This window comes from Melanerpes formicivorus, unplaced genomic scaffold (genome assembly GCF_026170545.1).
Source record: "Melanerpes formicivorus ecotype bairdi unplaced genomic scaffold, bMelFor1.0.p_v2 SCAF_30, whole genome shotgun sequence".
In the NCBI taxonomy this organism is placed as follows: domain Eukaryota; kingdom Metazoa; phylum Chordata; class Aves; order Piciformes; family Picidae; genus Melanerpes; species Melanerpes formicivorus.
This window is the reverse complement of record NW_027142382.1, coordinates 7,172,989-7,187,855: the sequence shown is the minus strand read 5'-3', so window position 1 is coordinate 7,187,855 and position 14,867 is coordinate 7,172,989. Positions and strand designations below refer to the sequence as shown.

The window sequence follows — 14,867 nt, the reverse complement described above, 5'->3', positions numbered from 1 at the left end:
GCTCCGAGGTGACCTCATTGTGGCCTTCCAGTATCTGAAGGGGGCCTACAGGAAGGCTGGGGAGGGACTGCTCAGGATCTCAGGTAGTGATAGGACTAGGGGGAATGGAATGAAGCTGGAGGTGGGGAGATGCAGGCTGGAGGTGAGGAGGAAGTTCTTCACCATGAGTGGTGAAGCCCTAGAATGGGTTGTCCAGGGAGGTGGTTGAGACCCCATCCCTGGAGATGTTTAAGCCCAGGCTGGACAAGGCTCTGGCCAGCCTGATGCAGTGTGGGGTGTCCCTGCCCATGGCAGGGGGGTTGGAACTAGATGATCCTTGTGGTCCCTTCCAACCCTGACTGATACTGTGATACTATGAATCTGAAGGCAAATTTTGAAAGCAGAATCCATCATCACACGCTCAAGAATTCAATTTTTCTTTTATTAGACTAGAAAAAGACAGGTGAGAAATCACAACAATAAAACTGGAACTCGGGATGCATTCCAAGACAGCAGAGTCAGGAAAAGCAACAAAGTTTTCCTCACAGCACAGTAATTCTTAAGGAAAGACCCCTGCAATGAATTATGTACCATCAATGAATGAGAATACTTTACTCCCTATATATGGCAAACAGACAACATAACCTGGATCATTGTGGAAACCCGTTATAAACAAAATCCTACTCAAAGAAATTAGGCCTGCCCCATCCCTACCACATCACCTAAGGTTAGATTTGGGCACTTCAAACCCAGCATCTTTTCCCAAGTACTGTTTCAGTTGAGTTACCTAATTTCTGAGAAGGATTTTGTCAGAGGACCTTAGGCACAGGGGTTTTTTTTCCCCCCAGTCAAGTCCATCTCCAACAACTCTTGCAGCACAAAAACACAGGAAAGACGCAAGAGCTCGGTGTCGTGGAGTTCTATGCTTCATACTCAAGTATTTTAAGATCTTCAAGTAGTTCTTTTGCAAGTGTCTGCAGATCTGCATTGCGGCTCTTGGACAGCGCAACGATACGCTGAAACGGCAAAGTATCTCGCATCTCAGAGGCTGCCTTGGCTAGCACTTCCGGCTCCAGGATCACAGACTGGAGGAGCCGCAGAGCATGCAGACAAACTTCTGCATCTGGGTCTAAAAGTGGGGGGAAGGAAGGGAAAAAAAACAACACAATGCTTATTAGAAATGAGCCCCTAAAAAAGCAGCATTAAAGCTCTACGGTGCCATTCCTCACAGCCCACCAGGCAGGCAGGGAATAGCTGCAGTTTCATCAGTCACAGTCGTGGCTTTGGTGCTGGCTGGCTCTAGAAGGAGTCTGAAATCTATGTCTTTGCTTTGCTCAGCAGCTCGTGCTCAGCAGTGTTTGGGAGGGAAAGATAACCAGTCTCTTGCTTTTCAGACATTGAAAATGTTATACATCAAGGAGTTTATCACCTCGAATTTTTCCAGTCAGTGGCCAAGATGCACTGTTGGATGCAATCTGACTTGAGAGCAAAACAAGCTACATCCCATGGCTGTTCAGACTTAGAAAACACACAGGCCAACTAATCAAATCCACAGTAAGTAACAAGGCTTTTCTTTGTTTTTTTGCTATATAAGCCTTTGGATTTCTTCAAAATTCAATAAAACAATACTCTGGGCCACTCAGTTTAGGAAGGAGGTTGACTTGCTGGAACGAGTCCAGAGAAGGGCAAAGTTGGTGAGGAGTTTGGAACACAGCCCTATGAGGAGAGGCTGAGGGAGCTGGGGTTGCTTCTCAGCTTAGCCTGGAGAAGAGGAGACTCAGGGGTGACCTCATTGCTCTCTACAACTCCCTGAAGGGAGGTTGTAGACAGGCGGAGGTTGGTCTCTTCTCCCAGGCTGCCAGCACCAGAACAAGAGGACACAGTCTCAGGCTGTGCCAGGGGAGGTTTAGGTTGGATGTTAAGAAGAAGTTCTATAGAGAGAGAGTGATTGCCCATTGGAATGGGCTGCCTGGGAAGATGGTGGAGTCATCATCACTGGAGGTGCTCAGGAGGAGACTTGATGGGGTGCTTGGTGCCATGGGTTAGTTGTTTAGGTGGGTTGGATTGGTTGATGGGTTGGACGTGATGATCTTGAGGGTCTCTTCCAACCTGGTTTAGTCCTATTCTATTCTATTCTAACACATCCATGGTGAAGATGCAACCCAAATAAACATTCTATTCTATTCTTTATAAAAACTTTCTGGTAACCACATATTAACCTTCCAAGGGTTTAATTGAGTCTACCCAACATTGAAATGGGTACTGAAGCTAAGCACTGCTGCTTAGGAATGTGTCAGACAATCGCAGAGAGGACCTCTGACTGACTTAAGCTAGGAAGACACGTAATAAATAATTCTACTGTTAACAACACAAGATGTATTTTTAATTACTTAAATATTAGGAGCATTATATCTTAAGCACCCCCAACAGTCCATTTGCATTTAGCTGTTTATGGGTTTAGCAGAAGCATCTGGTAGAAATTCCCCCCCTTTTTGCACTTCTCCACTCTGCACATTCTAAATGAAAATGTGTAACATATTTTTGTGGCTGAGGCAGTTATTTGCTCCACGTGCTATGCATTTTTCATGTGTTTCTTGTTAACATATTTAGTCTTCAGCAACCTTTTAATAAAGTGTTATGCAGAAATGTTGAGAATAATTCAAATTGCTTTGTGCACAAAACCATCAGAGAGCTAAATCTCACTGAAGGAGCAGCGATAGACCACACTGTAGTGAGTTTGAAGGACACATTTGGTGGGTTGAGGCAAGTTCTTTTACTCTGAATCACAGAAACAGGTGGGAAAAGACCAATAACCCTACTCTACAAGGTTCAGCCCTAAACCAGATTCCCTAGTGCATCTTTAAACACATCCAGAGTTGGTGACTCAACCACCTCCCTGGGCAGCACATTCCAATGGCTGACCACTCTTGCTGTGAAAATCTTTTTCCTAACATCCAGTCTAAACCTGCCCAGTCACCGCTTGAGGCCATTCTCCCTTGTTCTATCACTGATTACCTGTGAGAAGAGACCAGCCCCAGCCTCTCCTTTCAGGTAGCTGTAGAGAACAATGAGGTCTTCCCTCATCCTCCTCTTCTTTTCCTGGCTTATTAAATACCCAACACTGGTGACCTGAGAAAGGACTAAGAAGAATTATTCATTAAAGCATAAAGGAAAATGTTGAAAGCACCCAGAGGAGAAGAAGGAATGTGATGGACAGTGAAGAGGACTATGTCTTTATGCATGAAACTGATGTTGAGATGGGAAATTTTAAGTAAATGGCCAAAGTACAGCATTAAAGAATATGACATCTGACCTATACCCACAAGCCAGGCACTCTCTCTCTTTTACTCCATTTCCCATCATGAGTGAGATCACACCTGGAATACTGTGTCAAATTTTGGGCTCCCCAGCTCAAGAGAGACAGGGACCTCCTGGATAGAGTCCAACAGAGAGCCATGAGGATGATGAGGGGACCTGAGCATCTCCTCTATGAAGAGAGACTGAGAGACCTGGGGCTGTTTAGTCTTGAGATGAGAAGACTAAGAAGGGATGTCATCAACATCTATAAGTATCTGGGGGGTGGGTGTCAAATGGAGGAGGCCAATCTTTTTGGTGGCGCACAGTAAGATTGGCCAAGGAACAATGGATACAAACTTGAAGGTTTCACCACCTCAACATGAGATGTGTAGGTCTCTGCTACCTTACCTTTTCTTCCCTATTTAAAGCATAAAGCTCTTAAGAAAGGAATTCTGCTTTCTCCTGGGAAACTAGTAAAACCTAATCAAAATATGACCAAAAGGTCTTAAAATCATCCTCCCATTCCTTCCACTTTCGTCTTCATGCCTGCTAGTGGTTCTTTCATAACTGGTTTTTTCCCCCCCAAATATAATGTTCAAACTCTGCACCTATCACCTGCCCTTTTCTCTGTATTATTCTACATTTATTCTCTGGAAATAACAGCTACAAACCATACCCCAAATAGGTAAGAAAAAAGAAGCTTTTCAGAGTAAAATCTATGTAGTTCATTACCATCTTCCTCCATGTGACATTATTCCTTCACAAAATAAAGCCATTAACACATTTAATGGCTTGCAGTCCTGCTGGGAAGCTTCATATAGGTAAGATGCTTTAAATGCCTGGATGAAAAGTGCTTTGTTATTAAACCTGTTACAGGCATCTATGTTACTATTATCTGCTAGTGTTAAAAGACCATACAAAGTAAAGAATTGATCAGGGAAGAAGCATTAGCAGGGGAGCCAGCAAAATTAGGATCCGTAGGAGATCGGGACATTATTTTCAGCTTGATGAGCAGGAACATTTTCCAGTAAGAGCCAAGAGGTTCTAGGAAAGAATCTCCATCAGGAACCAGGAAAACTTAACGGCTTGAGTCACTCAAATGAAGAACAGATTAGACACTTGGGCATACAGCAAAGGAAGGAAATGATCCTGCACCAGAAGATGACTTAATATGCATTTAACCTCTGATTGCCACTGTTTTGCATGTATCCTGAGATGCTTCAAGTTAAACAAATACATATGTCTTAAAATACACTCCCTCAGGATTACATGTGGTTTTGAGAACACTGCTTACTATGGATAATCATGTTGTCTAAGAGGATTTTTAAAGTAATACCCCAGAAGTCTTCCTAGAGAGATTTTTTTTCTTTCCTGAAAGCCTTGTCTAAAGAATCCTCAGAAGAAATGTAAGGAATCAGCATTATGTTTATTTTAATACCCTCCAGATTTAGTTATTTCCACACTAGCTGAGTAACATTGTGTTTGGATGAGATCAAAAAAGAAAGCCACCCCTTAGCTGCAATCAAATCGCTGTATCACATCCTCCCGACAACCAGCGCACATATCAACTGAAATTTCAAAACCACCACTGTTATTTCTGGGGAACAGGGGAAGAAATCGAGCTGCTTGCCTCAGTGGAGGATGACAAAGGTAGTGCAAGCCTACCACCATCACAAAATGCTGATGCAATTTTAACGTGTTGAAACTGCTGGAGCCTTGCTGACGCTCTTCTAGCTACCAGCACTACCGTTTGATGTCACTGGCTTTCAGTCAGTGACAAAAGCAACTGATAGCGTGGACAGATCTTAGTCACATCTGTCATTAGCAGCATGCTCTCAGATGAACTGTTCCCCACGGGGACATTTAAGTAATTGCATTACATCAATGCTAAACAGCTTATCTACAATTGGCTCTCAGTTGTGTGAACTCTATTTAGACGTGCCCATACCATTCCTGGGCCACCTGAATGCAAGATTTATTGCTGGCAAGCTGTTTACAGCTATGTGTGTGTGTGTACAAGAGCAGGATTTCAAAAGCTTCCAGCTTTTACAGCTTGTTGCTGTAAATGTCACTCAATTAAATTACTGCCTGATTTTAGCATGAAGGGGCAACCTGACACTCCCCTGTCCTTGTTATGAACCTGTCAGACTACCTACACTCACAGTGTGTCTAACTGCGAGAGCCAGGGCCGCAGCCTGCCCCACCTAAGATCTCTTAGTGTTGCCAGTGCTGACAGAGCAGCTGCAGACCGTTTTCCAGACATTTGGTTCACACTGATAGGTCTGAGGAGACAAGAAGTGTTGCAATAAAGCCTCTATGTGGGGAAGGAGCAGGGAGAACACCATGGTAGAAACAAAGACTAAACTCTGCTGCTGCAGTTCTTACAGGGTGAAGTGTGCTTTATCTCTGTAACATATTTGCTGCAGCCCCTGTATCACAGCTTCAGCCCTCTTCCCTGGCCAGGTAGCTGCTCTCACATGGAGTTCAGATAACCACTCTCCTACAAACACTGCTCGTCATGCTTTTATCAGGGAAATACTTGAGAAAGACTCCCAGGGTCCAGACTGAAGCAGCAACTGGGGGCCAATTTGCCTGACTGCTTCTTAAGGGCTGTGAGTGAAAAGGAGCTTGCACAGACATCGTTTTCCAGCAGGTAATTTGTGGGTGAGCTGTTAGATACATTGTCTGGCTCCCATCAAGCCCAGCTTAGGCTTCTGAGGATTCCCACAGTAGCTACTGAGCAAGATTAACCATGTAAGAACAAACCAATGGTTTACAGTGACAAATGCATTCACCAGAGTTCAGGCTGCTGGCATACACAGAAAAGGAGAAACACCGTGCTCTTCAGGGGAACATCAGTTTGCACGTCTGTAGTTAGGTAGGGCAAGGACCCAGCCAAGAAATTCCCCACTCAGATGACATGGATGGCCACACCACACCCAGCTGGGGTTTCATCTGGGCAAGTATCATTTGCAGCAGCTGCTTAGAAAAGAGTATGGAAAAGGGCAAGCGTTCAGCGAGACTTCCCCCAGCCACTCTTCCAGCCTCCCAGCTAACTACGGTTCAGGGACTTCCTGCGTCAGAGCTGACATCTTTACATTTCAGAAAATGCATGTGGCCTTACAGGGAAAGGAGGACAATCCTCCCTTTAAGACTAATTTCACAGCCTGAAGAGTATGAAACTTGTGTACGTGGAAGTCTGTTGACTGATTTACAACCCAAAATTTCTTCTCACAGGCCATCAGTTTATAAATAGGGGTGTTCTGTTTGTCCAGATGTCTCTTAAATAACATGCTGCCATGCAAATAACCTGCATTTTCAAAACCTCTCACAGCCATAACCAATTCAAACAGAGAAGCGAGGCATTACAAACCTTCAGGGTTAGTCATGAAAAGCAAATATTGAAGGCTGCAAGCAGCATTAGCAAAATGAAATGTGCTGCATACAGGCATTTATAATAGAGACCATCATCTGCAAAGAATTTGGATAAACAAGGTTAGATGTCTGTGTGGAACTGTGATGAAGGAAACTAAAGGGCAAGACCTAAAACCAGTCATACTTCTCATGTTGTCTTTTGTTTAATGGAGTACCTGGAGCAATTTCCCAGCTACATATGAGAAATGTCACTGACATCATGTCTCTGAAACCCACACTTCCTCGTGTATGCATTCAAAGAAAACTGGGGAAAACCCACAATACAGATACAGGACAGCAGCCTGTAAAACAGCCCAGAACAACAAAGAGCCTTGACCCATTTTGTCCAGCACCCATTTGTTGGTAGATGTTCTGTATGATCAAAACCGAAAACCGTCAATCTAGTCTATCTCATCAATACCTTCTTACTCTTCAGCAGACCCTTGGCAGAGAAAAGTCCCAGTCTACCTCTTCGTAATTACAGAATGAAAGCCTTAAAGCCTTATTGCATCTAGAGATATAAACCACCAGCAAAAAATATTGACACATCTACCCAAAATTCAAAGATCCACAGATTGCATCGGGTTGGAAGGGACCCTGATTATATAATCTCTGATATTACCGCTGAGGTCAGGGCTTCTTTAAACCTGAAAGTTATCCAAAACCCTTAGTCAAGACATCAGCAAAAGGACAGCAGCTGATAGAGCAAAGTAAAGCTGCCTATTTCCTCCAAGATGGGAACAGCTGCTCTGCAAACAAATGTGCTCCATAAGAAGAGAGCTGTACTGATCCCACAAGCTGCTCCATAGCCAGAAATCCAAGTCATCACTCCTGTGTTTTATGCTGGCATCAGGCTGGGAAGGCATAGGTAGGCATAGCTGATACCTACACAAGAATACAAGAGCTACACATAAGCTATCAAGGTATTTTCTTCAGTAACCAGTTGCCTATTGAAGGGTGCCCATCTTTCAGTCAGGGCTTTAAAAGGCAGAAGAGAAAAGAACAAAAAATAGCCCACCTCATAAGGTGCTGAAAGTACAGTAATCAGCATTCCCTTCAAAGTGTGTCAAACATCTGGTTTTCACCTATTATCAGTACAGCCTCCAGCAGAAAGAGCTATTAGGAATCCTTGTTAGTGAGTGTGAAGTCATACTGGCTAATCCAAATTTTCACAAGTCAGTAGGACAGATGAAGCCTCTTTGCTGTTAACATTCTTACTCCACTAGAAATCTTTAAGAGATTTTGACTCCTTGTTCTTAATACCCACCTATTCAATGCCCAGACATATTTCTGCCTTGTCAAAAAGACAACCTGAATCAAATCCCTCTTTGCCTGAGATACAGCAAAGGGAAACAACGAAAATAGATTATTTGCTCCCCTCACTGAATGGGAAGGACATTCTTCAGGGCACAAGAAGTTTGGGTGGAGACTGAGAATTCATAGAAGGAATTTGAGGGATTTACCAGGTTCACATAAACCAGTGGGAGAAAAATGGCCTTGATTTATGGGCTGAGTTCACAGAAAGTTGTAGATTTGACGATGGAAAAACAAACAGGATGATTCTCTGAAAATATTTTCAAAGTCATGAAGATGATTTCTGGGGCCTTCCTTAGTGGGAATGCTGAGAGAGGCTTACAGAACTGTGGAAAGATGAATGATCTCATAAGCCTTAATCAAAACATTCTCTGACACAGCTTCCTGGAGGAAAGCAGCACATACAGGACACCCTGCCAGCAGTGCATAGTGCCCTACTCTCTTGTATGGAATAAAACTTAAAGGACCTTGTGATGTAGCAGCTTCAGGTGTTTATAAGCTGAATCATGGCTAAGAGAAGTTGAAGATGCTGGCCACAGAAATGGGAGAGGAACAAAAGCAGGAGGAAGCCACCAAGTTTTGCAAGTTGAAGCAGTTCGAAACAGACTCAATGTAGAGAAAGCTACAGCGATGTCATACAAAATCATGGCAGTAAGATCAGGTCTTAGATCTAACCTCTTATCTGGTACACAAATCACTCAGCCACACCCCTTGACAGTAAGCAAACTTCTTCAGAAGTCAGAAATCTGAACCAGCAGATGTGGTTTAGCTGAGGATCTCTCTCTCCTTGGCTGTAATTGAAGAACTTTATTATCAAGAAGTGAAGGAATTAGCTCTGCCCACCCTTCCTTCTACAACACAGCCATACACAGTTAACACTTTCCAAATACACAGTAGCCACTCTGCTTTTATTTCTATCAGCAGCTGCAAATTCATCATAACTGTGCCACATTTCATCCTTTTAAGTGACCCAGGACCAGTCAGCTGCATCAAACAATTAGCTTCTTTGTTTTATCATAACATTTAGAAGGGTGTATTTTGGAACTCAGACAGGGGGTTTGAAGGTGTTTTGTGTTGTTTGGGTAGTTGGTTTTGGTGGGTTTTTTTTGCTAGAACAGCTAAGTATATATTAGCCAAATACAAAGTAAAAGGAGTATCTGGACTAACATGTTAGAATTCCTAAACACAACAGAACAAAGGACCATGCACCCAGAGTTCCCCATTTTTTCTCAAACTATGTTAGAAAAATACAATAAAATGGGTGTGCTCCAACAGTTTTACAGAGACTACTTGATTTGCTCAGATTTCAGAACAGCAAGTCATGAATTGTTTGGTGAAAAGCATAAATACCTATGTTTTTCTGTAAAAGAGCTGAGGGAAGTGTAAGCAACACAAGTAGCTTCCAGGTTACCAGCCCCAATCAAAACTTTTCCAAAACTTCAGTATGAAATTGCTTCCTTGAAAAATCAGATGGCACCTTCCTCATTTCAGCTACTGTCAGTACTCACTAGTAGTACGACAACAGGGTTTTGCATAGCAGCAGTGTTGAGGTGACTAAGCTCCCTAGTCTTATGAACTGCACACCAAAATCTTCTCACAGACAAGACACAAAAGCCTGACACAGCCAAGACAGACAAACTCTAGGAGTAGTTCACAGGAAGGGCAGTGTCATGGCTCTATCCTTACTGCCGTCCTCATTGTCCTTTGCAAGCTGTGCGCACAGCTGCCAGCCAAGTCCAACACACACTGACAACGTCAATCTCTGCTGGCTCCTACGCAGGGATTTGAAGCCTCTGAAAAAGCAGAGCCTTGATGTCATTCATGTACCTGACAGTGGCAACAGAAGTCCTTGATGTCCTTGAAGTCCTGCACTGGCCAAAGGCAAAGCTGGGAATAGTACTCGAGCCCTGCAAGCTCAAATCCTATTAGAGCACAAGGCCCCTCTTCAGCTGCAGAAGGGATCACTTTTGTCAAAGAAGAGTGCAGTTACAGAGGTTGGCTTCTTCCTCCCAAACACCTCAGAACACAGCTACATTTTCTTTTGTTAAATGGCAGTGATCTGACACCAACTTTAAAATAAACCCTGAGGGGACACTGTGTGTGAAAATACAGGTAGTTTTTTCAATCTGCTTCATCAAATTCTTCCATTGCCTATTTTTAATTCTATCACCCATGAATTTTGTATTAATGGAATACTACAGAGCTATTTGTCCTTTTTGTTTGTTTTAATCTGACAAAAGCCATAATCACATTGCAGATAAAAATGTCTATGGTTTTATTTGCAACATCTCCTGCCCTTCTATAGCCCCTGAAGTCACAATTTACATACTCCTTAGAGCAACTCACCATTCAGTAACCACCAAAGCAAAGGAATAAACCGTGGATTTTCACTGATGTACTTCAAGCCTTTCATGTTGATACTCACATTGTAAAGTGACATCAGCATTAGCCTAGAATTGAAAGAAAGAAAGATATAATATCCTTTGATTTCTTCGCATGTGTTGGCATCTGTTGCTATCTATGCCGAGCATGTACTGATGCAGGAACCTATTCTAACAATTTATGGTTTTATAAAAGAGACAAGGCTCATATATAAGCAATGCTGTGCAAAACCTTGTCTCTGCTGTTAAATCATTTATATTGAACATCTAGACAAACATCCCATGTGAGAGTAAGAAAGCCTCAAACTCCGTAAGATGCATCACGTGGGATACGCAAGCCCGGGGCTTGGCTTCCTGCGACTACACAACCGACACAACAGAGCTTTTGGAGACAATCCCTACTGGGCAGACAATAATCTCAGTAAGTTGTTTGCCCTGACACATAAAAGGACCACTAGGAAACACAGCAAGCAAGACTATATACAGAGTACTAGAGACAACGTCAAAGCCTCTGCTCCATGGGTTGTGCCATGAAGTGTTTCTATGCACTGGCCATCCAGTCAGCTGAGACGCAGACGCATCACTTACACTATCCTCTTTCAAGCATCCTCCTATCCCTCCTGCCAACAGGAACAGATGCAAAACATAGCCAGCATACAGCAAACACCAGTGTAGCCTCTCTCCACTGGCAGGAAAGTTACTATGTCTACAGAAGCATTTGAAAGAAGAGGACAGGACTTAAGGAGGGAAAAGGGAGGAGGTATTAGTAGTTACAGATCACTGAGCTCTCTCTCCTAGACTGGACTTGTCTCTTCAGCTGTGGGTGCATGGCAGAGAACTGCCTTGCTCTGCCTGCTCTCCAGCCCCTTGCAGTCAGGCAGCAGCCTATGACTTGGCTACTGAGCAAGACACTGCTTTAAAGAAACCTGCTTGTCTTGTAAAATGCCATCAAGGACTTTCCTATTTACTCTGCCTTCAGGAATCTGGATTGATTATGTTCAATGTATAAGTGGAAATACTTGTTTGTTGTTGTTTTTAAATCAGTAACACTGGAATTCAATTTGGCTGTAAACTGTGCTCATGACTTAGCACAGATTAACACCAGGATAACACAGGACAAACAGTACTCTCACCTGTACCTCTTCAGAATTGTTTCCAAGAAAACATTTGGGCATACTCAAAGCCATTTTAAAGTTGTATTTATTTATATAGTTTGCTCTTTTATTATGGCTGTTGCAGGAGGGCAGAACCCATAACCTACCTTCCAGGTAACAGAGAAAGTCTATGGTCTAGCAGCTAAAAGTATTTGCTTCATTGAGAACTGAAAAAAAAACCAACCCAGATAAGATCCCATACCAACTAAAAGCAAGACTGTCCCTCGCATATCCATGAGTAAATGACACAATAAAATGCACATAGTAAGTACATGCTCACTTCAGCCCACGTTTTCAAGGGCTTCCAAACCAGCATCTCCTAATTTATCAGGAAGATTATTAATCATTCTGGAGCTCACACACATGAGGTTATAAATTAAATCCAAGTCTCAACTTTTCTACAGAGAGAAAACCAGTTAGGCTGGAGAAGGCTCTGCACTTTGAAGGACTGCTCCAGGCTGTCAATCCCACTGTAGGTACTCCAAACATGAAAGGCTTCAAGATGCTCAGTAACTTGCAAAATCTGATAGCCATCAGAGAAAGTAGGTTTGACTACAGGTACCTCCTCAGCCTTAGCCATCACAGAACTGAGGTAATGTTTTAAGGTACAGGAAGCTACATGCAGAAATGGCAGCTCTGCCTCTTTAAGCAGATAAAATGCCTGGGTCAATATTTAATTTTAGGTGCTTTCACTGTCTGGTGCTTTCAACAAGCATGGTAACTTGGGGTACAAAACAAGTCTCCCTTTCTAAAGCTATTCAGAACAATCTCTAATTTTTAGGTTTGGTGGCTAAACCTTCTTTTTCAGCTAAACAGAGTCTCAGTGGGCTAAATGCAAACTATTTTAATTTCCCTCTAACTTCCAGCAGAAGTGGGCCTTGAAATTCAAAAGCCCAAAGCATCCAGAAAAAAAATTTCCCTGCCATTAAGATACAAACTAATGCTGAGCCCCTTTCAGAATGGGATCCCTGCTAGACTGGTAACTTCAAGCCAAGAGGCCTCCGATGATCCTGAAAGGAGAGATACACTCTGGAGTCAGAAGTCATCTTACAAATTCCTTCACCCTTCTGGTGATGTCCTCCTGCCCTGTCTTTAACAGATCATCTTTAGAGCTGTGGAGCAGCTGAGTGGATAGGGCATCAGTGGCACTTTGTGATGTGCTATGATGGATGCTATTACGTTGGGGGGTTTAAAATTTCTTTTCAAAGATGGTAACACTCAAGTCAATATTGTGCACAATTTGAAGGTCCATAAGCAGGGCTCCTACAACATTTATGGAACATGTCATCAAACCTTTTCACAGCTGGGTGCCAGGCTGCATACAAAACAATTAGAGAGAAACAGGAATGGGCTGGAACATTCTCCTCTGTTCTGAGGCCAGCTTGGCTGCTGCTACGTCTCCCGACTGCGATAAACCTGCACGTCACTGCACTGCCACCATTTCCAAACAAAAGGGAAATCACATTATTCCAAAAGCACTTCACACTTCACATCCTAGTCTCATAGTTTAAGCTACTGTGCCACCAGCAGACTCTCAAACGTTTTCCATCCATACCTTCAGAAAGCAGGGAAAAGAAGTAACCCATTGAAGGCAAACCTGAGTTGTAAGAAGTGTAACTTCTATTATGTCCTGCACCACCCTAAGTTTGATCACTTGGCTCTTGAGCACTATGAAGAATAAATAGCAGATTATTAAGTCTCCTGCATCAGTGGCCACTGACAACCAGTAAAGGGCGCTGTGAAACTGAAACTGCAGATTGTAAAGCCCATACACTTCTCATATAGACTTTGCAACTCTTAGTTGGCTTCTAGAACCCAAGTCCTGACAAAACAGCACAGCCATAATTACCTTAATCAGAATGACAACAATCAATAAATGATCAGGATCTTACAATGGAAACTGTTAACTTTGCTTGACAATGCCTCTAATCCTTAATCTGTTTGACATCTGCAGTTAGAAATAAAGTGACGTAAACAGACACTGCTATGTTTGTGTTTTTATTTCACTTACTTGCTTTGTGCAGGCAAGAGGGAGAGATGGTGGTAATCCAGGGATGTGTGCTGCTTTTGGAGTGTCAGAAGTAACCCACCCCACAAGCCAATACAGTAGCGTATTATTACTAACCAAATTCACTCACCTGACCTAAAGCTAAAAGCATTTCCAGGCTCTTTACAGAACCTTCACCACGAGTACTTGCAGATTTCTTTTGCAATAATGATTGCAAAAGTGCTTAATAAAGCAAAACTGGCACACAGTTACTGGATAGGCAGTATTTTCTGTTGGTTTGGGGTGGGGGTTTTCTTTGGTTGGGTTTTTTTTTGTGGTTTGGTGCTTTATTTTGTTTGGTGGTTGGTTTTTGGGGTGGGTTTTTTGTTGTTTGTTTTGGGGGGGTTTTGTGGTGGTTGGGTGGGTTGAGTTTTGGGTTTGGTTTTTCATATGGAAGGCTTCTTAATTATGCACTTCACAGTCTTCCCCTTTAGGTAAGTCCAATTTAATTAACATCATGTACTACTATATCTGACAATGCTTTCTTTAAAATCCAGAACTAAAAGCACAGCTAAAGCCCCTTCTCATCTGCTTAATACATGGGATTAGTAAATAAAATGTACTAATTCATAGTACATAACATGTACTAATACATACTAAAGTGCATCTCTTTACTTGGCTAAGTTCAACTGCTACAGAAGCAAAGCTGAACATTCCTAATATTTTAATTACAGCTATGAATGATTGTGTAAATGTTTGACTGCCTAGCAGTCACAAACATTGAGCAAACCTTACAAGAAGAAAACTTAAGAGTCTTCCACACTGCTGCTATTTCAGAAAGGCAAAGACAGCCATGTGGTTGCAGTTCCAGCACTTCTGTAGATGCCTTGGATATATTTATTACATACTCATGGGCTAGAATGGGTATTGCAGCAGTGCTGGAATAAAATGACAGTTTTTCCCTGTACATTTTTTACTTATATACTAGTACAAGTAAAACACAGGATTGCTAGAACCAGGAGAGGAAAGAGAACTCCTCTCTTTATCAGCTTACATTGTTTGATACTGCTGTGCCTAGAATTAAGACTCACAGTTTCCCCTAATCTGTCACACAACAAAGAAAAGTACTTTCAAAAATAAAAGCTAGAAGAGAATTATAAAATCTCAAAACCAAGCAAAGGACAAACACAACCTTGACAATAATAAGCCTTTTTTTTTTCCCCCCTTTAACTGACTGAATTTTAAAGGGATGATGATGATGTCCTTCCCTGGAATACCATGGTGATGATTTGAGAAAAACACATTGAATTTCCAAAGTAACATACAGACACTTTTGTCCAT

General features: G+C 42.5%; 1 protein-coding gene across 5 annotated transcripts in view; it reads right to left on the bottom strand.

Moving 5' to 3' along the window:
* Window positions 1-434: 434 nt before the first annotated feature.
* Window positions 435-14,867, bottom strand: part of HSF2BP (heat shock transcription factor 2 binding protein) — a 34,075-nt gene continuing 19,642 nt past the window's right edge. For 3 of the 5 annotated variants that reach the window (XM_068155173.1, XM_068155174.1, XM_068155171.1), the window contains exons 7-8: window positions 10,351-10,454; window positions 435-1,108 (exon numbers count right to left, since the gene is read on the bottom strand). In XM_068155173.1, coding sequence (XP_068011274.1) covers window positions 900-1,108; window positions 10,351-10,454 — 313 coding nt within the window. In that variant the 3' untranslated portion in view covers window positions 435-899. Of the gene's footprint in view, window positions 1,109-2,994; window positions 3,120-10,350; window positions 10,455-14,867 lie in introns of all 5 variants that reach the window. The other 2 variants (XM_068155172.1, XM_068155175.1) reach the window with 2 other exon arrangements.